The sequence below is a fragment of the Haematobia irritans genome, chromosome 1, assembly GCF_050003625.1.
Source record: "Haematobia irritans isolate KBUSLIRL chromosome 1, ASM5000362v1, whole genome shotgun sequence".
Classification (NCBI taxonomy): Eukaryota; Metazoa; Arthropoda; class Insecta; order Diptera; family Muscidae; genus Haematobia; species Haematobia irritans.
In genome coordinates, this window is record NC_134397.1 from 114,197,054 (window position 1) to 114,220,107 (window position 23,054).

The 23,054-nt window shown below is 32.8% G+C and overlaps 1 protein-coding gene across 1 annotated transcript in view; it reads right to left on the minus strand.

Annotated features, from left to right (window-relative positions):
- The window catches only part of Dfd (homeotic protein deformed), a 65,699-nt gene extending 46,393 nt beyond the window's left edge, over positions 1–19,306 (minus strand). Inside the window, exons 1-3 of the mRNA XM_075313268.1 lie at positions 18,459–19,306; positions 7,479–7,579; positions 7,230–7,410 (exon numbers count right to left, since the gene is read on the minus strand). Coding sequence (XP_075169383.1) covers positions 7,230–7,410; positions 7,479–7,579; positions 18,459–19,221 — 1,045 coding nt within the window. The 5' untranslated portion in view covers positions 19,222–19,306. The remainder of the gene's footprint in view (positions 1–7,229; positions 7,411–7,478; positions 7,580–18,458) is intronic.
- Between the last annotated feature and the right edge of the window lie 3,748 nt (positions 19,307–23,054).

Sequence of the window (23,054 nt, forward strand, 5' to 3'; positions counted from 1 at the left end):
CCTTTTTGGCAAATTGTATCATAACTCGTACTATTATAACTTAATACCGGCCTTAAAGGTAAAAATGAAATTAAGTACAATATTATTCCTATATAAATATTCATATTTATTTGTATTTTTAAATGGTGTTAAATGCTAGTAAAAAATAGGTCACGCCTATATAAATTTATGTTTATATTGTAAAATTATTTATGTTTACACTCGACTTTCTTCTTTTGTTAGAATTTTTGAGTTTCTTCGAAAATTTCAAACTTTTATACCAAAACATTTTTTTCTTACAAAATTGTTATTTTTGCAGTAAAAATAATATTTTATCCAAAAGCTCAGTCCAATTCGTTTATATCAAGTACTGTTCTTTTCTGACTGTAAATCTTTAATAACAAATATTTCGCTCCACGTGGTCAACAAATGCATGTTTCCGTTGAATAATATTTTGTTTGCATCGTCTCGTGGGCGCTGCAAACTATGCTTTATAAATGTAACTTATAACGAAAATTGTCTATTGGTGACTATATCAGCTACGTAGCCCAGTGGATAGTGTGTTGGATTACAAACTGTGTGGTCCTCGGTTCGAGCCTCCGTCCAGGCGAAAGGTAACAAATAAATTAATAAAATTGAATAATTTCTTCAGCATTGTTTGTATTACAGAAAAAGGTCCTAAGAACTAAAAAATCTCGTGGAAGTGTGAAAGATGTGAGGGAATATGCAATTAGGCAGAAATAATTTTTTTGAGCGCAATCTTCTTTGGGAGAAAATTATTCCAAGCGTATACTCAAAATGTGTCCAAACATATAATATATTCTCATAACACAAACATAATAATGTTTCGGCAATATCAAATAGTATATGTGCTTCCAGCAAAATATGTTTGGAACATATATTAGAGAAGCAATTTTTTTTGTGAGGGTGTATATATTGAAATCGAAATAAGTTTCTTTCATTTCCATACAATTTTTAATATTACAAAAAAATTTCACTTTATCGGAAGAGACTGTCCTTTGTAAATTTGTTTTTAGTATTTTGTATATCACAATACTAAAATAAGAAATTTGCACTCAAAAAAAGTGAACTCTCTATTTCACTAAAGCCAATTTGATTTTATTTTAGTTCATGGAATTATTATGTTTGGAGAAAGTTGCCTTTACTTTAATAATTTTTTGTTTACGTTAGTTAAATTAACTAAAACCGAGGAAAAAATATACTCAAATGAAGCATAAAGATTAACTAAATTCGTGTATTCCACAAAATAGTTCAGAATTTCTTTAAATTTGTAAATTTTACCAAAAAGGCGTCCATCATGAACTTCGTATGTCACTAAAGACATTCTTGCAATTTTGAACTCAAAGTTTTTCCTTCAAACTAGAAAATTTTCTTTAACAAGTGGAAAACCTTAGTTATGTCTAATAAATTTTCTTGAATTTGTCGAAAAATATTTACTTATTTTTATGACATCGGCGTGATGCCAACGTTTGTAATACTGTTTAGTTAAAATTTTCTACAAATATTCAAAATGTTCAAAAATTAACCGAAAGTTTTCTTCCTGGTGGGTTCACTGTTTTTTCAGTGTGGTAAGATTTATGGCTGATGTAACAGATTAACATCCTATTTGCGGCATCTTTTGGCCAAATAAAATTTCAAATTCGCAATTATGGAATAGAACAAACGAAGAACTTATAAAAAGACAGATAACCAAACGAAAATGGAAGTGAGTAGGACACACTCTAAGCAAATGTCCCAGCAGCAATTCAAGAACTGCTCTTGATTGGAACCCCAAGGAACCAAACGCCCAGGAAGTTATATGTCATAATATGTTAGAATAGAAAGGAATTTTCTTGTAAATGCCCTATGTTCCCATGTGGAATGAAATAAAGAAAAAACAGAGATTAACATACACCGAAAAAAAAGTAAACTGTTTTATAGGAAGAATGAACTACCCCGCACGAAAATTGAACTAAATTTTACTCCAAAAGCGGTTTCCACAAAGCGATGTTAAAACCAGGAAAATTTAATGTACTTTTTAACTTTTGCTTTAGTTCATATTGAACTTATGTGTACGGTCGTTGAACTTTATACTCAAATTTAGTTCATAAAATTTTTGAGGCATACCTAAAAAAAGTAAAATTTCATTAAGTTGTGGAAAATTTCAGAAAAAATAATAAAATTTAACTTCTAGCAAATAAATTTTCCCAATAAAAATAAGTTAAATTTAGCGTTAGTTTAACTACGGAAAGTGTAATGTACATTGTTAGTTTTCCAGACAGCGCCTTAGCTTTAGGCGATTTCTAATGTATTCAAATGTCTAAATATATGCCACATCGAAGCAGGTTTCCTTTTGGCCGCACTCAAAAAAAGTGAACTCTCTATTTCACTAAAGCCAATTTAACTTTATTTTAGTTCATAGAATTATTATGTTTGGAGAAAGTTTTTTTTTTTTTGTGTAAGTTAGTTAAATTAACTAAACCCGAGAAAAAAATATACTCAAATGAAGTATAAAGATTAACTAAATTCGTGTCTTCCACAAAATAGTTCAGAGTTTTTTTAAATTTGTAAATTTTACCAAAAATGCGTCTATCATGAACTTCGTATGTCACTAAAGACATTCTTGCAATTCTGAACTCCAAGTTTTTCCTTCAAACTACAAAATTTTCTTTAACAAGTGAAGAAACTTAGTTATGTCTAATAAATTTTCTTGAATTTGTCGAAAAATATTTACTTATTTTAATAACACTGTTATGATACTGTTTATGATGCTGTTTAGTTAACATTTTCTACAAATATTCAAAATTTTCTAAAATTAACCGAAAGTTTTCTTCCTGGTTTTTCAGTGCACGATCCCGGAAAGTTCGAAGAAACTTCCCGCTTTCCCGGGAATGGAAATAGTCCGGGAAAAAAGCCTACATCCGACCTACATTAATAACAACTACTTGTACCAAATTTCAGCACGACCCAGAATATATAAACGTTATGGGGTCTGAAACCAATATTTCGATGTGTTACAAACTGAATGACAAAGTAAGTACACCTCCCATCCTATGGTGGAAGTTATTTTATAACTTATCAATAACGTAATTTTCTATTTTTTAATGGTTGGAAATTTGAATAAAAAATTTAATCTATTGCTACCATATTAAGGTTAAAAAATGTTTTTCTTTCATTTGCCTTAAGCAAACTTTGTTTTGTATTAAATACCAATTCTTCTTAACCTCTCAGTAGTAACTGGTGCTAAGCGCCATGGTTTGTTCAATTTAGTACATTTTTTTTAAACAAACGTATTTTTAATATCTAAAGACAATATTAAAATTAAATACTGCCAATGTTAATTTTTTTTTGGAATTTTTTGTTTTATATTCCGATAAGCTGTATTTCATCTAGAAGAAATATTGTAACACCACACAAAACTGACAAGCAATTGCTTTTGGGATCTTCTATCCCCTCTGTGTCTCCAAATGTAAGAAGAAAAAAATCTAAATTTCACATTGATGACACCGACCGAGTGACGGATGAGGCATGTCATTCGATGTTAATGTTGTGACATTTATCATGGGCGCGAGCACACACTTCTTTGCTCATAACACCCCACCAAAAACGATAATCCAAACAGCAACGGCCAAAACACCGGTGTGTAGTTCAATGCGTCCATTCAGTCACTCAACTCAATCGGTGTGTCCGTCCGTCCGTCAGTTGCTTCCATTAATCGTTCATGATCTTAGGTCCATAGTGAGTGCAGGGAACTTGATTAACGCATCACTCAGTTGATAATGATTGCTTGTTTTCTTGTTTAGATGATGAGGAATGTTTTCAATAATTCTTAACATTCAAAAATATGACTGGTATGTGTTTTGCATACACTGAAAGAAATTTATATCTATATTGCTTTTTTAACTTTAGGCATTGAAGTCCAATTTTGTATTTTGAAGAAGTATGAATCATTGCTGAAGTTGACCATTATTTCTAATAAGTGGTGAGCTCGAAGCTTATCATAAGGCATCAATATTTTTGAACATCTCCATTTATCGAATCCATTAAATTTTCGGGTTTTCATAACTTAAGGTTTTTTATGTGTTTTTTCAAAAGCCCTGTCTTTGATCACTTTTCATAAGTTCTAGGATCATTCTACTGATCGGAGTTCTGGACAGATTAGAGGATTTGTTGAATTGTATGTCCTTGTTGGCATACTATTTAAGAACTATTTTGTCATATTGACATCGAGCAAAATCGGACTAAAATTATGTAGATACTTTATGCTAAATAATGCGTGGCAACAATCCGATATTCATAACTGCAAGATTAAGATTATCTTATACCTAGCCAACTGTTGTTGTTGGATATAATAGCACAATCTGACCCTACCTAATGGAGTAACAAATATTGTAATGTACCGCTAGCACTCTTACAAGTTTTTCATATATAGAGTTTGCAAATTCGTGAGTCCACGGGCTGACCTGAAAGTTAGTCCCGTCGGGGGTATGAAATTTTGTTTTACCTGTAAACTCCGCAATTTTGAACCGATATCGATGAATGTTTACACACACCCAGAAAAAAGTTACCCTTTTTTAAGTTAAGCGCTATACGAAGTTTAACTTTCTTCACAATGAGTTCATTCATTGTGAAGAAAGTTCAGAATCAACATCATCGACATATTAGTTTATTATTCCACTATTTCCAATTTCTATGTAATGTTATAAACTGTAAAACGTACTGTTTTTCTTCTTCTTGTACCTTTCACTGTTAATAAGTTGCTGCCAAACGATTTAGTCCTCCTTTTACAATTTCAATACCTACAAATATAAAAAATCATAATCTAATTTTTTCACAAAAGGTTAGCTTCCTGAATGTTACCTGATGAAGTAGGGGTTGTTATTCTGTTGGTGTTTTCTTTCTTTGTGTACCATCAGACTTATTGTTTGTTATTATATGTTTAATAATCTTCAACAAAAACGAAATTTTTTCTCACTAATTTAAAATATTTTATGTATATTATTTGTTATTTAGTCTATTATTTTACTAAATTATTTTTTAACAATCTCTCCGTATCATAACAACGCGATTCCACCTAAAAAGCAACCCACGCGCAAAACATATCGATTACATCGATGACAGGTATCGATTACAGGTAGACAAAAGAAATATAGGAAAATTTCCTATATTCTAACAAGTGTGTTTCCTTATGTTTTGAATTGGATTGAATAATTCTTAGTAAGAATGAACTAAAATATTTTTCTATGCCAAGTGTTAAGCGTATGTATGATACGCTTCCTATAATAAAGGCAGTCAGAATTATCATTTTATAAGAAATTTTACTAAATTTGAGGAAACTTGGTTTTAGTTCGGGTTTTGTTTAGTTTTACGAATGCTTTGTTATAAGCGAATAAAATTTTCCTGTTCAGTAGTAAATTCTTATACCCAGCGAAAAAAAAACAGTATAAGTAAAATTCCATGCCTTATTCTAGTTAATGAACTATTCCTAACTGCTTTCAGTTTATGATTTTTTTATTGAAACAAGTAAATTTTATTATTTCACGCAAAAATTTAACTTAATGGATATAAAATGGCTAAACTAAATTGATGAACATTTTTTCCTTTAGTTTCGAAGACACTTTTTTTCTGGGTGCATGCGCTTTAGATTAAAAGTTGTAAAGTCCACAAATAAGAAGTTTAGAAAAATATTGATTTTTTTTTTACAAACTTAGAGGAAAACACCTCAGCTTTCACAAAAAAATTATGTTGATATCTTTATCCGTTCAAGAATTATTTCCAAAATAAGCGATTTTGAACCACTGTGGATCGTGTGTATGCAAGGCGGTTTAGAAAGAACTTCCGATATTTGATATAGAGCTATGAACATATTTTGGAACATATGTAAAATTACATTATTACTTTTCTTATATTAGCCAAAAGTTGTATTTGGTACATTGTTTCGAAAAGAGTGAGAGGATCTAACGTTTGCAAGTAAAGTATTTCCTTTTCTTTAAATGAAGTTCCTTTGAATCTGTTTGTGTGTGCCCTACAAAATGGTCTATAAATAGAATTGCGTGATTGTTTGCGTTAATTGTACATGTATAGCGATATTTGTGTGTTGATCACAATAAGAGCAAAATGGCCCACTGGATAATGTTCAAAACGTATGGTCCGTGGTTCGATTCTTCGTCCGAACAAAAAGTAAAATTTAAAAATGTTATAAAATGGAATATTTACTTCTACATGGTATAAAAATACACCATGTTGACTTTGTGCAGAGCTTAATATTTCAAATTCTTTTTGGTTTTCAAGTACTTCCAATTTTCACTGCGAGCAAAGTACACGGTGAAGAATTGTATGAAATTCTTCACCGTGTACTTTGTCAACCACTTTCATTTGCTGTTGGTGGGATAAGGTGATGCTATGATGCCATCTTATAGAAAAGAGATTCCTATCATTGCCTAAGGTAAGAATGCAGTCATGTACTGATTTATCAACTGGCGTGTGGTCCCACTTGTCAGATGTCGTTTGTCTTGTGCGTAGAGCTCTGTTTAACTGGCTGTCTGTAAAATTAGGGAAGGGGTAGGCATCGAGTGTTGTGATTACACGCTTTGTTAGTCTGTGATTGCCACCGCCAATTATCAACATAGGTTGGTATGTCGCGGCATGGATGACAAGGAACTGCTCTGGTGTGCACTTCAATTTTGGTTGAGTACACTTTGGGGAATTCATCGGGAGGTGATAAGAATTCACATAATTAGTTTGACAACATTCAGTATTGGTTGGATTGGGATTTGTTGGTGGGTAAGTTTTTTTTCGTAGTGGAAAGTATTGATTGAGTTATGTTTTCATTAATACAGACATTTATGACAGTATTTTGTGAGCACACGTTTTTTTTATAAATTTCAGATTGTTTTTATTTTTGTGGTCACAATATTTTTCGAGTTAAAAAAAAAAAACTGAAAATACTTTAACACATGTTTGTTTTCTCTAGCATTCTTCAAATACATAGAAATGTTGATTAATGATGATTATGACATGCTCCATTCCTTTGCCCCTAATCCAAAGATGACTACCACCTACACCAAACTAAGTTAACACAGACCAGTTTTGTCACTTATTTTCTCACCATTAATTATCTTTACTTTGTAAAATTTTCAAAGTTTATGTCCCAAAACAAATAGACATGTGTTTATTTTCGAAACACAAGCAGTGTAGTATTTAAACGAAAACAAAATGAAATTTATTGTAGAAAAAATATTTGAACTTACCAACACCGGCCACATGAATTTTCTTCATCCATGGATAGATTATTCTTTCGCCATCTGTTGTTTCGGCCAGCATCATGTCATCGTCCGAATCCGAGTCCACCAGGTCATCATCTAATCCTGGTGAGCCCAGTTCATCAGGCGAACGATCCAACATTAAACGATCTTCCTCCAACATATCATCCTGGAAAGAAATTTATGTTTGCAGATGAAAACCACATGTATATGTTATCTATAGGGGAAATAATATACATTATCTGATCCATCATCATCACAGCGTAGACGCATCCCGAGTTCCTGTAATTGTTGACCAGCAGGTACAGCTTCTTCGATGCGTTTTTCCAATTTCAAACCTAAAAATGGGAAAATTGAAATTTTTTATAAATATAAATAAAATTATTGAGTATTTATTGAAGCATTGACTAAGTAGGAAGCAGAAATCAATTTACTATAGTCTATTTTCTCTTATTTTCAATCTTTTTTAACTTAATTGGTTTAATTTTAACTGAGTTCAATTCAATTTGTTTTATTTTAACTTATTATAATTTAATTTGACTAAATTGATTTTAAACTAAATTGTTTCATTTATTTGATTTGATTCAATTGATATAAATTATGGTGGCAACCTGATGTTTTTGGTTCTGGTAAAATTCTCTCTTATCAGGGCTGTCCGATTCTAAGTTTAGTTCAATGAAAAGGTACCTCCTTTTATAGCCGTGTCGAAAGGAATAATCTTAAAAATATCACCAGCAATACTGTTTATTTAAGATAATTAAATTTTCCGCACAGATCAAAGTTATAATGGCGGTTGAATGTGAACATTTATATTTAGGACAATTCAATGTCGCAAAAACAATAAAAAAGTTAAAACAACAATGACAATAAAATTAAAAAAATTCAAATGCAGAAACTCCCGAGAATTTTATGTGAAATATTACAATCAATACTACAAAAAAATGATTTTTAGTAGCATTGGGCTAGTTAGTTTTCTTGTGGTTCCGTTAGGCTTTAACTGCCAGTTAACAGAAAGTAAATTACAAATATCTTCTCTCCGGTTAACTTTAACTGAAACATTTTCAGCAATTAAATTTCTAAGTGACATGTGGAATATATAGGCAAGATGACAGATATGTCCATACACTCAAAAAAATAATTCTTTCCTCCCAAACGAAATTTTAGACAAACAAAGTTCGTTTCTCATTTGCTTTTCGTTGAAAGGAAGTACATTTGGAAGAAAAGTATATACTTTTTGTGATAAACGTTTATTCTTTTCCAGGATGTAAAAACAATTTCATAAAGACTAACTCAAAAAAAATTTTTTCTGGCTAATTGCATTTTCCCTCACATCTTTCTCACTTCCACGAAGTTTTTTAGTTCTTAGCACCTTTTTCTGTAATACCAACAATGTAGAAGAAATTATACCATTTTATAAATTTTTAAAATTTTTTTACCTTTTGCCTGGACGGAGAATCGAACCGCGGACCATGCACTTTGTAAGCCAACACACTAACCACTGAGCTATGTACCTGTTATGGTCATCAATAGATAAATATCCACATAAGTTATATTTATATAGCATAGCTTGCGGCGCCCACGAACCGAATAAACAAAGTTTATTTAAAAGAAACAAACATTTAGTTTGGCACCGTGGAGCAGTGGTTGCTACGTCCGACTTGCATGCCAAGGGTCGTGGGTTCGATCCCCGCTTCGACCAAAGTTTTTTTTTTTTGTTTTTTTTTTTACATATATTCCAGATATGTTCGGAAGATTCCGAAAAAATGTTCCACATTACATTGTAGTATATTAAATTTTGAACTGTAAACTGTGTCTTATTAAAGACCTAAAGTCGGAAAAGAACAGTGTTTGATATAAACGAAATGGACTGTGTTGTTGTTTCAAAAATAACTTTTTTTATTGAAAAAATAAAAATTTTGTAACAAACGAATTTTTTTGGTGATAAAAGTTTAACATTTTCGAAGCAATTCAAAAAACTCTAACAAAAGAAAAACGTTTTCGGTACACGTTTTCCAAACGTTTTTTTTCTTTGCGTGTAGTATGGTTTCATCCATTCCTTGCCATTGTACTCGCTTGAGTACAGAAAAATGGCAACATTTAATCTCGCAGAACATTGTTTACAAACGAAATTAGACAACGTTTCTTGTTTTTTTTTTTTGGTTTTTATGTTTTTTATATTTTTTTAACTGAAGTTAAGTGTAAATATATAAATGAATTTAATTTTTTTATTTTAAATGGTTTTGGCGTGTAATGGGTTAAAAGTTCGTTAGCTAATGGAGCACTAACGGAGCTTCATGAAAATTGAGGTTAGTCTTTAGAACCGAGTATGTAATAATTTCCATGTCTTCACTATATATTCTTTTACCACAAAATATTTGAATTATTTATTGACACTTTGACCTTTTGTTATGATCAGTGTTGTCTGTATTTACCAGTCTTTGTCCTCAAATTGGGACACTTTTGTTCCCAAAAATCCCCAAATTTAAATTAAAATTCCACACAAAAAACCATTAATAAAACAATAGGCTCTGCTGTGCAAAAATCCGTAATAATTAAAAGAATATATATAAAAATTTTTGTTATGGCAGTGTGCGAAATACTTTAAGATTTCAAAGCGGGAGATCAAAATATCAGCTGTCCTACACTGGTAGAAAAAGTTTCGTTTATACGATGAATTTCTACGTTGTATTAACGAAATTCTTCATTAAAAGTCAGCCAACGTAGCATTTCGTTATAACAACGTAATTTTACGTTATATTTACGAAACCCTTTATGGAGTACATTTCGTAGTATTAACGAATAATTACGTTGCTATTACGTAGCCTTTTCGTTGTATTAACGAATATTATTCGTTGTATGAATGAAATTTATTCATTGTATGGATGCAGCTTATACGTTGTATGAACGAAAATCATTCATTGTATGAACCCAGTTTTTTCATTGTATGAATGAAAGGCGAACGTTGTATAAATGAACACAAACGTTATATTAATGAAACCCAACCAATTATTGCATTTTAATGTAGTCATTGGTAGTGTATTATTTTTTGTTAAGATCTTTGAAATAGGATTTATATACTCGTACAGTAGGAAATAAAATTTATTGATAAATTAAGTAATTTAATAATCATATACTGTGACTTTTACTTAAGAAAAAAAGCCTCCAATTTCTAAGACCAAAAAATGATAATCGTATCGCCGTGTCCATTTATCCAATTTATTTTTGCAACCAAGGTTCATTACGGATTTGTTCCGCCTTCTTCATCTGAAAGTTCACTTCCCCGTGGCATTTTCACTAAAGATTAAAAATTTACACTAAATTTCTTGCGAATATACAAAAAACACCAATTTAACTCACCCACCATCTATGTTTATTATTCACAACGAAACTGTAATGAGCCAGTGCACTCTTCAGCGAAAAGAACGTAAATGTTGTTAAGGTTTGCCCATCAGACAAGTTTTCTGTTGAACTTTTTACCGTTTGTTTTTCAAGACACACACGCAAACATGTGCTTATTGCCATGCTTAGATGTGTATGTACAAATTACATTGACGCTACAGACGTATTAGAGAGAGTATGGAGAGACGTTTTAGAGAGAGAGAGAGAGAACGCAGAGGCAGAAATAGTCAAACTCCCATTCGTATTATTAATGAACATATTTCATTAATATGACGAAATATAACAATTTAAAATTTATTTTTTAACGATCCATATCATTATATTAACGATCGCTTTCGTTTTATAAATGAAATTTTCAATTCCAGTTTCGAAGTATATAAAACGACTGTTTTAAGGGCTAAAAGTTTCCAAAAATTACTCTCTATGTGCAAATGATTGTAATAATTTCATCTTGGAAAATTTGTTTATTCTAATTCTTGAAAAAATTACAAAGTCAATATTCGTAATATTAACGAAACGTGTTTCATTAATATAACGAAAAACCAAAATTGTCTTTTAACGATTGATTTCGTTGTATTAACGATCACTTTCGTTCTTATAACGAAAAATTTCGTAGTATTAACGAAAAATAATCAACGAAGCCCGTTCGTTAATAGTACGAACCATTTTTCTACCAGTGTAAGAATTAATTATGGATATTAACCCACCAGAAAATAACTGTAAATTTGGAAGCAGTAAAATTATAGTGTCTATACGGTAGGCACTACTTATCCTCACAACAATTGCAGTGCAGAATACAGCGCTTCATTCTGCACATATAAGAAGAACAACGTACTTAAAATATGTAAATAATGGTGGTGCTGAAATTAGCGCAGCTGAGTTGCACGCTTCATCTCCCACTTACACACTGGTGGAGAAATGTTTCGTACTAATAACGAACGGGCTTCGTTGATTATTTTTCGTTAATATTACGAAATTTTTCGTTATAAGAACGAAAGTGATCGTTAATATAATACTAAATGCTTCGTTGGCTGACTTTTAATGAAGAATTTCGTTAATACAACGTAGAAATTCATCGTATTAACGAAACTTTTTCTACCAGTGCAAGGTTGCACTGGTTGAGTTGTTTGAGTATTTTATCACGGCATCTTACGAACTATGTGGCAAGTTACGATCTCATGCTCTCCACATCCATACATTGTGCTTCTGAAAGCGTTGAAATTCATACATGGAAGAAGCGCATTTAAGAGGGAAATTTCTTTATAAATTCATCGATTAAGGGTAAGTGCTGCTTGACCTTTCTTCCTTCACAAAACTGTTGAAAATTCAATAAGTTTTTTGCTGGGAAGTGATGAATATAAAGAATTGTGAAATGTTTATCCTATGTAACCGCTCGAGAAATAAAAGTGGGAGTGTAATTACGAACCAAAATATACTTCTAAATACTAAAGAAATAAAATTGCTTGATCGATCAATATGAAGGCCCCAGCAAAAAGTATTGGAACTTATTCCAAAAACATTTTTTGTAAAGCGCATCCCGAAATTCCCCATCAATTTTTTCCACTTCCGATGCAGTCTACAAATATTTTTTTTAAGCGAAAAAAAACTTAAACTGTTTCATAGGGAGAATAAACTACCTAGTACGAAAATTGAACTAATTGTACTCCACATTTTGAGATTTTCACAAAATGTTATTAAAACCAGGAACATTTAATGTCCTGTTGTATTTTTAACTGCAGTTCACGGAATTACACCCTCTCATAGAAGAAAAAATGAACTAGATGTAAAGAAGAAAATCATTGGCGCCAAATCATTTTCATTTTAACCATACAGTAGTTCATTCTTACTATTTTTGGGAATCGTACGAAAATTTTCTTTTGCTTTAGTTCGTATTGAACTTTGTGTACGGTCATTGAACTTTATACCCACGTTTAGTTCATAAAATGTTTGAGACATACTTACACAAAGGAAAATTCCATTGGACTGTGGAAAATTTCGTAAAACATAATAAAATTTAACTATAAACAAATATTTTTTTTTTGCAATAAAAATAAGTAAAATTTAGCGTTAAATTAACTACGGAAATTATTTTCTGTGTAGAGATTGAATCCCTGGGCAGGTAGCTTCAGAAGGCGGTTCGTCGCAGATCTCAATACGTGGGACTTTTGCTCCTGGGGATTTGTGGAAAAGTAAGGTTGGCACTAAAACGCACCAAATTGTCAATGGGGAATGAGCCAAAATACAATAGAACCACTTTCATGCATCGTTTCTAAAGATATCTAATTAGAGCAAATCTAAACTAATTCTAAAATTTGATGTTATATTCGACATTTTTGCTCTTGAACAATAGAATTAAGCAAAAAAAAAGATGAAAATATATATCGCTTTACTTTAGATTACATTTATTTTATTTGCATTATATATCAACCCTCTATAATTAAATAACAAAGTTTTTCCACAATGATTTATAGTCAGTAATGCTGGTGATTTCAGATTGTTTCACAGATTGCAAAAATATTCATTTAATAAGAATGATTTTCAAGGGCAAACTTCTTTGACGATGTATATAAATATATTAAATTGTGAACTTTCTTTTTAAACCACGGAGTAAGTCGGAGTAAGTTGTTGACCTACACACAGAGAAGGAATATAATCACCTCAAACATGATTCAAGAGCAAAATGTTATTTTTGGATGGTGACCATGTCACATATTTATCGCAAAAATGTTGTTTTCTCGCCAAACATAACATGTTTTCCTAAAACAGATACATGATTTCCGAGAAAATAACATGGTTGCGATAAAAATGTTGCATGGTCACCATCCAAAAATAATATTTTGCTCTTGAAAAATGTTTGAGGTAATCATATTCCTTCCCTGGGTGTACCTCTAACCAGACCAATGTGCAGTTTTGGGTTTAGTCAAAGAAGTTCAATATCAGTAAACATATTACGTATTAAAATATGGGTCAATCAATCTTCTTAATTAACCCTCTAATGCCCAACCCCGCACTTCACGACAACAAAAATGAATCAAATAAAAAGAAAACTTAATTAAAACTATTCAAGAGGCTTTACAGCAAAGACAATAAACTTTAGGAAGATAGGAAATTGGGCTGCGTCATACCAAATGTTACATTTACCATGTTAGTTCCATACATGTTTGTATTTTTTTTATTTGTTTTTCGGTTTTATTTTTTAAATGAAAAACTTAATTTTCTTAATGAAACAATGTTAAAATTTAGGCAACAACAAAAAAATTACATTTTCCCCTTTATGGAAATGTATTTCGTGCACATAATATCTTTTTATTTGCATTTTAATGCTACGTCAATACTTGTCGTATACGCGTTTGGTTCGATAAACAAAAAGTATGAAATTAACACCGTAAATGGTTTGATCTCCTCAGTAGCCAATTTCCTATCTTCCTAAAGTTTATTGTCTTTGCTTTACAGCATATACTGAACTTTACCATATAATTTTTTCTTGTTTAGTTTTCTTCTTTTTGTGTCGTTACGAGTAACATTGATTATTTACTCCGCTGGCAAAAAAAAATTGGGCATTAGAGGGTTAAATAAATATTTTTTCAAAAGATGATGTACAGTGGTGGTGAAAACCAAAGACAATAAACTTTAGGAAGATAGGAAATTGGCTTGCGTCATACTAAATGTTACATTTACCATGTTAGTTCCATACATATTTGTAATTTTTTTATTTGTTTTTCGTTTTTATATTTTAAATGAAAAACTTAATTTTCTTAATGAAACAATGTTAAAATTTAGGCAACAACAAAAAAATTACATTTTCCCCTTTATGGAAATGTATTTCGTGCACTTAATTTCTTTTTATTTGCATTTTAATGCTATGTCAATACTTGTCGTATACGCGTTTGGTTCGATAAACGAAAAGTATGAAATTAACACCGTAAATGGTTTGATCTCGTCAGTAGCCAATTTCCTCTCTTCCTAAAGTTTATTGTATTTGGTGAAAACATGGTTCGTTAGATACGAACCATGTTTTTATAAGAAATTAATATAAAAGAACCAACTTGAATCATCTATCCGGTCAGATCTCACTAAAGACTATGGAAATGTGTATTAGTCAACAATGAAATATATGAACAGTCAGGCTTGTGGGATTGGTACCTGTCATTTTCTTTTCAACAAGTTAATACTGTCAATTCCCTTAATCTTCCTGTCCAGTAAGCTCGAATGAGGGAGCCACCGTGGTGCAATGGTTAGCATGCCCGCTTTGCACACACAAGGTCGTGGGTTCGATTCCTGCTTCGACCGAACTCCAAAATGTTTTTCAGCGCTGGATTATCCCACCTCAGTAATGCTGGTGACATTTCTGACGGTTTCAAAGGTTCTCTAAGTGGTTTCACTGCAATGTGGAACGCCGTTCGGACTCGGCTATAAAAAGGAGGTCCCTTGTCATTGAGCTTAACATGGAATCGGACAGCACTCAGTGATAAGAGAGGAGTTCACCAATGTGGTATCGCAACGGACTGAATAGTCTAAGTGAGCCTGATACATCGGGCTGCCACCAAACCTAACCTAACATAAGCTCGAATGAATATTTTAATAATATTTAGTTTACAAAACATCTAACATAAAGCACTCATATAAACTGATCCCCAGATTGGACCTCCGGAGCCTTTTGGAAGAGCAAATTTCCTCCGATCCAGTTGAAATTTAGCCCTCTAATTACACTACGAGTAGTTTACACTGAAAATGTACATTTGATGAGAGTTCACTTTGCTTATGTATTTTGATCTGCTTAAAAAAAAAATTATGGACCAGTTTTTGAGATATCCCGTTATTTTTAGTTGTTCGCTCTTTTTCAATAAACAAATTATATCTCGAGTTAGAAATGTCCGGTTATATCGTTGGTTGTTGGTACTTAAATGAAAGCTATTGAGATGACGAACAATCGAGTATAATTTAATCTGTGATAAGTCAAGTGGTTCAAAAAAATTCGATGTACAAAGGACAAATTTTCCAAAAAAATCATGTTTTACAGTGACCCTTTTCCGCGGGACAAGTACAAACCATTGAAAAACGTCCGGTTCTTTATGGTCGTATAGATGATACTCTAACGTAAGTAATAAGACCAACTAGAAGAAAAACGACCAAAAAATGTTATAAGCAATTGAGTGAATAAATCCGATGTCAAATCATGCACACAAAGAAAAGTTCATTAAAATTGAGCCAACGAACATTTTTCATTGATATGACGAAACATTTTCATTAATACAATGAAAATATTCGTTATGTAGATGAACAGAAAATTCGTTATAAAAACGAAAAATTTCGTTGTATTAACGATTTTGTTTCATTGGCTCACATTTAATGACACATTTCGTTAATATAACGAAAATTTTTCTATCAGTGTGCAAATATGAGCCACTCACCCGTTTTTTTTTAATTTTTAGGTCGTTTTTCTAGTTGGTCTTATTACTTACGTTAGAGTATCATCTATACGACCATGCTTTTTCAAAAAAATGTTTTTTCAACGGTTTCTACTTTTCCGGCAGAAAAGGGTCAATGTAAAACACTTAACATAAGTTCATAAGTACAGATCTAATTATATAAACGAATATTTAAAACCTAAGGGACCTCTCCGAGACCTAGGTTGGGTTACTAAATAGCTTAATTTAGCCTAAAATAATGGTGGTACCACAAGTGAAGAACATTGTGATACCACAAGTGAAGAACTTCTCTCTTATCACGAGTGCTGCCCAATTCTTTGTTTAGTTCAATGACATGGGACTTTCTTTTCATAGCCGAGTTCGAACGGCGTTTCGCATTGCGACGAAACCACTTAGAGAAACTTCGCATTGTGACGAAACCACTTAGAGAAACACACTTGCGTGTGCATGAAAACAAGAATATATAGCAGTAAGTTCGGCTGGGACGATATTCTCCCAAGCAGATCAGTTCAACCAATACTAAATTTATAGATTCTACCTATGAAGTCCATATCAGATTCTGGATTTATAAAAAACCATTTTTGGTTTGGAGTTTTAGGGGAATCATAAACATCTCGTATATGTGTGCAAGATAATGGTGAAATACAGCCTCGATTTGAAATCTAGGTAAGGTTAAGTATTGTGGCAGCCCGATATTTCAGACTCACTTAGACTATTCAGTCCATTGTGATACCACAGCGGTGAACTTCTCTCTTATCACTGAGTGCTGCCCGATACTATGTTGAGCTCAATGACAAGGGACATTCTTTTTATAGCCGAGTACGAGCGGCTTTCCACAGGCAGTGAAACCACTTAGAGAAGCTTTAAAACACTCAGAAATGTCACCAGCATTAGGTGGGATAATCCACCGCTGAAAAACTTTTTGGTGTTTGGTCGAAACTGGGTTTGAACCCACGAATCTGTGTATGCAAGGCGGGCATGCTAACCATTGTGCCACGGTGGCTCCCTGATTTGAATTGAAATCTAAAATTTGTAGCTTTTTACCGCCGTTATGTAAATGATTACGAGAAGTAAAATCTGGAAATTTTATTCTCAGATACAAGCAATTTTCATGATCAGTGTGATTACTATACCCACAAGAAGTGAAATCGGTCTATATTGAGGCTTTTTTGAGGGTCCAAAGACCAGTATATTTACAATTTCAAGGAAATCGGATAAAAACTACGGTTTCTAGAAGCCCAAGGAGGTAAATCGGGAGATCGGTCTATATGGAAGCTATGCCAAAAACATAGACCGATGAACACCTTATTCAGCACATCTAATTGTTGTCCTTAAATACTTCTAGATTTCCAATTTCAGGCAAATCGTATAAAACTTACGATTTCCAGAATCCCAAGAAATGATATTGGGATATCGGTCTATATAAGGACTATACCAAAACATGAATCACACACCATTTTTGGCACACCATTTTTGGCACACCTATTTGTGGTCCTCAATACTCAAGGTATTTGTCAACTTCAGGCAAATTGGATAAAAACTACGGATTCTAGAAGCCCAATAAGTAAACTCGGGATATCGGTCTATACCAAAACATGGACCGATACTCACAATTTTCAGCACATTTTTTATGGTCCTTAAATACCTCTAGATTCCAGTCAAATTGGATAAAAACAACGGTTTCTATAAGCCCAAGGAAGGTCGGTTTAAATGGGGACTATATCAAAACCTGGACCGATATAACCCATCTTTGAACTTGACCTACCTGCAAACAAAAAGCGAATCTGTTCCAAACTTCAGGACGATAGCGCTATTATTGAAGGCTGTAGCGTGATTACAACAGACAGACGGACAGATGGATCTGATTATATCGTCTTAGTGTGCAAATATGAGCCTGTCACCCACACAAAAATGCATTTTGGCATCGGATGTGTTCACTCAATTGCTTATAACATTGTCATTTTTCGGTCGTTTTTCTTCTAGTTGGTCTTATTACTTACTACATGTTCTTTAAAAAAATGTTTTTTCAATGGTTTTTACTTTTCCGGCAGAAAAGGGTCAATGTAATTACAACAGACAGACGGACAGATGGATCTGATTATATCGTCTTAGAATTTCTCCCTGATCAAGAAAATATATACCTTATATGGTCGAAAATCGATATTTCGATGTGTTACAAACGGAATGACATACTTATTAAACCCATTCACTATTCTGTGGTGGTGGGTATAAAAAGGGGCCTTCTTCTTATTGCCAAGTTTGAACAGCACACCGCGCTAGAGATGAATACATTTAGAAAAGTTTTCTAACACTGAAAACCAGACTTTTTTGCCTATGACAGAGGCTTTCTTGAGGGGATGTGTAGCACTTTTGTGCACCCCTTGCTTACCTAATTCTTGTAATCCTAGGGCAGTGTTCGTTGGTGGTTCCGTCGAAGAACACTGCAGTGGCATATCCATCATCTGAGAATGTGGCGAATGGCCCTGAGAGTGAGTACTACCCACACTACCATTTGTACCATAATACCCATTATAGTAACCACTTGAGGTAATTGGTGTTGTGCCATTTCCACCGCCGCTAGGTGAGGTTATCGCTGGGGCATAAATATTCGAAGCACCCAGAGATGTGGCAGATGGATCTGAATGAATGCCACCAGTTGCGGCTGTTAAATAGTCCGTGGTATGATGGACACCAACTGCAGCCGCGGCTGCCGCCGCATGATGACCATAATAGCCGAGATTCTGATGATGACCATGATGCGGGTGGGGATGATGGGTGGGGGTAGTGGAGCCGTAATTTGAGTACGCAGAGTTTTGATGATGACCCGTTAAAGCACTATTCGCATGACTATGAGGAGGCGGATGATGGGGATGACCGACGGCCGTTGCATGATGATGGGCTGCTGCAGCCATATAATCACTGACCATATCCGCCGGGTGTGTGGCATGTGGATGCGAGGGAGGCATACAAACCGCACCGCCATTTCCCGGCATCATATGACCCGTTGAGGCAGTCATCGAATAGTGGCTATTGTATTGATGATAGTCATCGGCAACGGGGGGAAATTTGGGATCTAATCCATTGTTCATACCCATGGAGTTTTGAACATGATGTGGAGCATGAGGATGATAGCCCATGATGAAGGAACTCATATTTGCATGCAAATAAACGAAGGCTAATCACGTTGAAAATTTGTTGCACTTGTTGTTCTTAAATTCGAAAATAATTTTTAATTTCGTGTTGTTTTCATATGTATTTTTTAAAATTCTTTTTTTTACAAATCTTTTGAATTACTTTTTACGAAGATCATTTGAAATATTTTTCACAAATAATTTATTATTTTTTTTCTAAAAATTTCTATAATGTATCACTATCACTGTAGGGAGGTATTCGGTTGTTTAACTTTTTCTATGCGATGCGATTTTCTTTTTTTTTCGATAATAAAACACTGATGATGTTGTTAAATTAAATTAATTTTTTTGTTGTTGTGAATATCATAGCCATGAGCTGACAATTCTTTTTTCTTTTAGTGATTCGCACAAAGATCTTTCGATTTCATTTAAAAATAAACATAAGGTTTCCATAACATTTTGATGAAAGTATCCGATAATCACATTGGAAACGCAGGAGGGTAATTGGGCGTTTTTCTTAACGTTTCGCGATTGCTTTTAGGTTGCCTTTAGAATAAAAAGCTATCTTTTAGTTTCGACGTGACGCGTTATTCAGACAGACAACAAAACAAAACTCCTAAAAACAACAATGATATATTCAACGCTCAAACGCTTGATTGAATTCAAATCAGTAGACAATCCGTCCGTACCGTTCGTGACAAGGCGTTCTTTTGTTATAAACAAACGGCAGAAAAACGAAACGTCAGTTAGCGAACCTGTTCGATTTGTACGCATTCGCAAAAGATACGCGCGCTCACTCACTCGTTGTTGGATGTTGACACGACTGACTAAGACGGCAACCATTACAACCCGCACTCAGTCATACAGCACTAGGCATGGTAGACACCGGACACACAAGAGCATAAACACCATACATATCCACATCGAAACGCAATAACAGCCAGCATTCGTTTCTTCGATCCGTTTGTTCCATACAAACAAATCTCAATATACGAGCCAACAGTTTTGCAATTCTCTCTTCAATTCTTGCTACAAAAATTCAACCAGAGATTTGTGTGGTTGTATGATTTTCAGTCGAAACATGATTTACTGGTTTTCAATAGTACGAAAACATGCCATACACATTTTTTTGTCATACCCAGCAGTAATATATGGTGAAGAGGGTTGCACACAGGGTAAGTAAGAATAGGTGTTTGTGTGAGAGAGTGTACTCAATTTAGTCCAACCCACTTTGGGCATACACACAATGTTAAACTAAGAGGCCATAATAGTGTTGACTCTCCATGCTGGTTTTTTATTGTCATTGTTGTTGGTAAATGTAAAAGCAAGTATGGTGGCTATACACCCGTATCTATACAAGAGCGACAGGCATTGAGTGAGTGTTAGAGTGAGAAAGCTTAGTACGATGCAAAATATTAAGAGTAAGAGTAAATCAAATGGTTGTTGGTTCCTTCTTAATCTATTACAATATAACAGTGGGTAGATCCGTTGTTGTTGCGCTTAGATTTTAAGAGATATATCTTCTTTTCTCTATGCTTATGATACTAATAAATTAAATTTAATTAATTTAATAAGTAAAGTATCATTGTTACACTTAATAACGAAAGTATTGTTTTGTACTTCCGCATAAAATTCGTTGCAAACGTATGTAACTTTATATTAGTTCATTGAAAAGAGAAAGGTTCTTTCACATTAATAATTTTGTTTATTTTAGTAAAATGAAATAAAATCGAGGAAAAAGTTGTACACAATTAAAATAGTTCAGAATTTTATACAAATTTTCAATTTTACCATGTTTATCTTGAACTTCGCATGTTGCTAAATTAAATTTGCCAGTTCCATTATTTTCCTTCAAAATACGAATTAATTTATCGAAAATTATTTAATTCATTTCATAGGGACGCTTGTAATACAGCTTAGTTCAAAATGTCTTAAATTAAACAAATTTTTCTTTCCTGATGGCATACTATTTAAGATTATTATTATATTATGTTTTTATAAATAAACTAACAAAAATTAATATTTCATAGAGCCTAATGTGTTAATTGCTATAAAAGTGAATAGACTCTCAAATAATAGTTTTTTTTGCGTATTTTCCAGTAAAAACTTGAAATTTACTCTCTTTGTTAAAATTAGTAGATATGTACGCGAACGCTTTCCAGCACCAATTTTCTAATGAACTAATTGAACTAATTTACATCTTTCAAACCAATTAAAACAATAAACACATTCATACATTTTACTAAACTCCTTATTGATATTATGGAACCACATTTAGTAATTATGCTCTCTCATGCAAGAATTTACTGGAAAAAAATTACAGCAAAAACATGTAACTTTTCTATTTTTCATATATCGAATGTGATCTCTCTCCAGCTCCCTTTTGCTGACGTGTTGCACGGACGAAAAATACTATTTTTCATATCGATGCCCTCATTCCAGAGTACGCTAAGTCGACTTAGCATGTTTTGATGAAGCAGAATGTGTTTGGGGTATATGTTACAGATTTTTTTGAGTGTGTTACGGTCACAATTCTTAAACACTCATGAAAGCGCTTAAGAATACTAAACAACTTAAAATCAAACCATTTACTACGTTTTATACAGGTATAAGAAGATTCCGACGTTTACAATATTTGAGAGTCTTAAACCGAAAACAATGTCATTCGGACCATCTGTGGTAGCAACCAGGGCTGTGGAGTCGGAGTCTGAAGATTTTGCTGGAGTAGGAGTCGTAAAAATTTTGCTCGACTCTGACTCCGGCCAAACCTAAATTTTCAAAACACTTTATATTTTTGTAACTAAACATATATGTATTTACGAAAATTTTATCCCATTGAGTTCTTCAATCGATCAATGACTGTAATTGGGGTGCAACTTCCAATAATGGAGATTATTCTATGTTTTCTAGAAGATTACCATTAAATTCTATTTGTAACTTTTCTCAATATCGATCTCAATTTTTCATTGTTATTGATGTCATTTGTTGACTTCACGCCCATATGAGCCGACCTTCCTATTTGGTTTCTTGAGCACTCAGGTCAGTGATGCCAATTTGGTGCTTTTAGCACCAAATTTAGTTCTTTCTGATTTCCAAAAAGCACCAAATTGTCTTTTTAGTACCTAAAAAAAACATCAACTTGGTGCTTTCTGGCGTTTTCTTTTAGTGCTTTTGATTCTTTTTTTGAACAGTATTGAGTTTAATTGAGGACATCTTTTCATTAAAAAAAATTCAGATTAGACCGTCAAAAGCTTAATAAAATCAAATATATTGCCATAAAATTTGATTGTTATGAAGGTGGTATTGATCCTTTTTAATCAATATAGTTATTTATGGTATGTTTTTTTAAGTTTAGCGACTAGTGCAGAATTTTTGAACTTGAAAAAGATGCACCCAGAAAACAAATTCGCTACCTCAACCGAATTATTTGCCAACCGAAAGCGGGTGGTTCCATCAACTAGCAATATTTGTTAACACAACTAACATTTGACAATTGTAATTACAAGGTAGTATGTTGGACCAACTTTGCATTAGTTGTCACAATATCAAATTAATTGTTAGGTTTGTTGGTGCAAACGCCCTCAATGTTATATACTTACCAAATTCCAATATTAAATGAAAATCTCAGATTATATTGAGATTTAATTTATTTATATCAAGATTTAATAAATTGTGAAAATAAATATAAAATAGATTGGGTGCTAATAACAAAGGTTTTTTACCTATAGGTGGGTATTAAGTTCGACTTTTTCACTAAAGTGAAAACTAAAACAGTAAAAAAGGCATAAAATTATACATATTTGTTGCAGATTTTATTATAACTTAATGGGGAATAGCCCAAAGCAAGTTTTCAA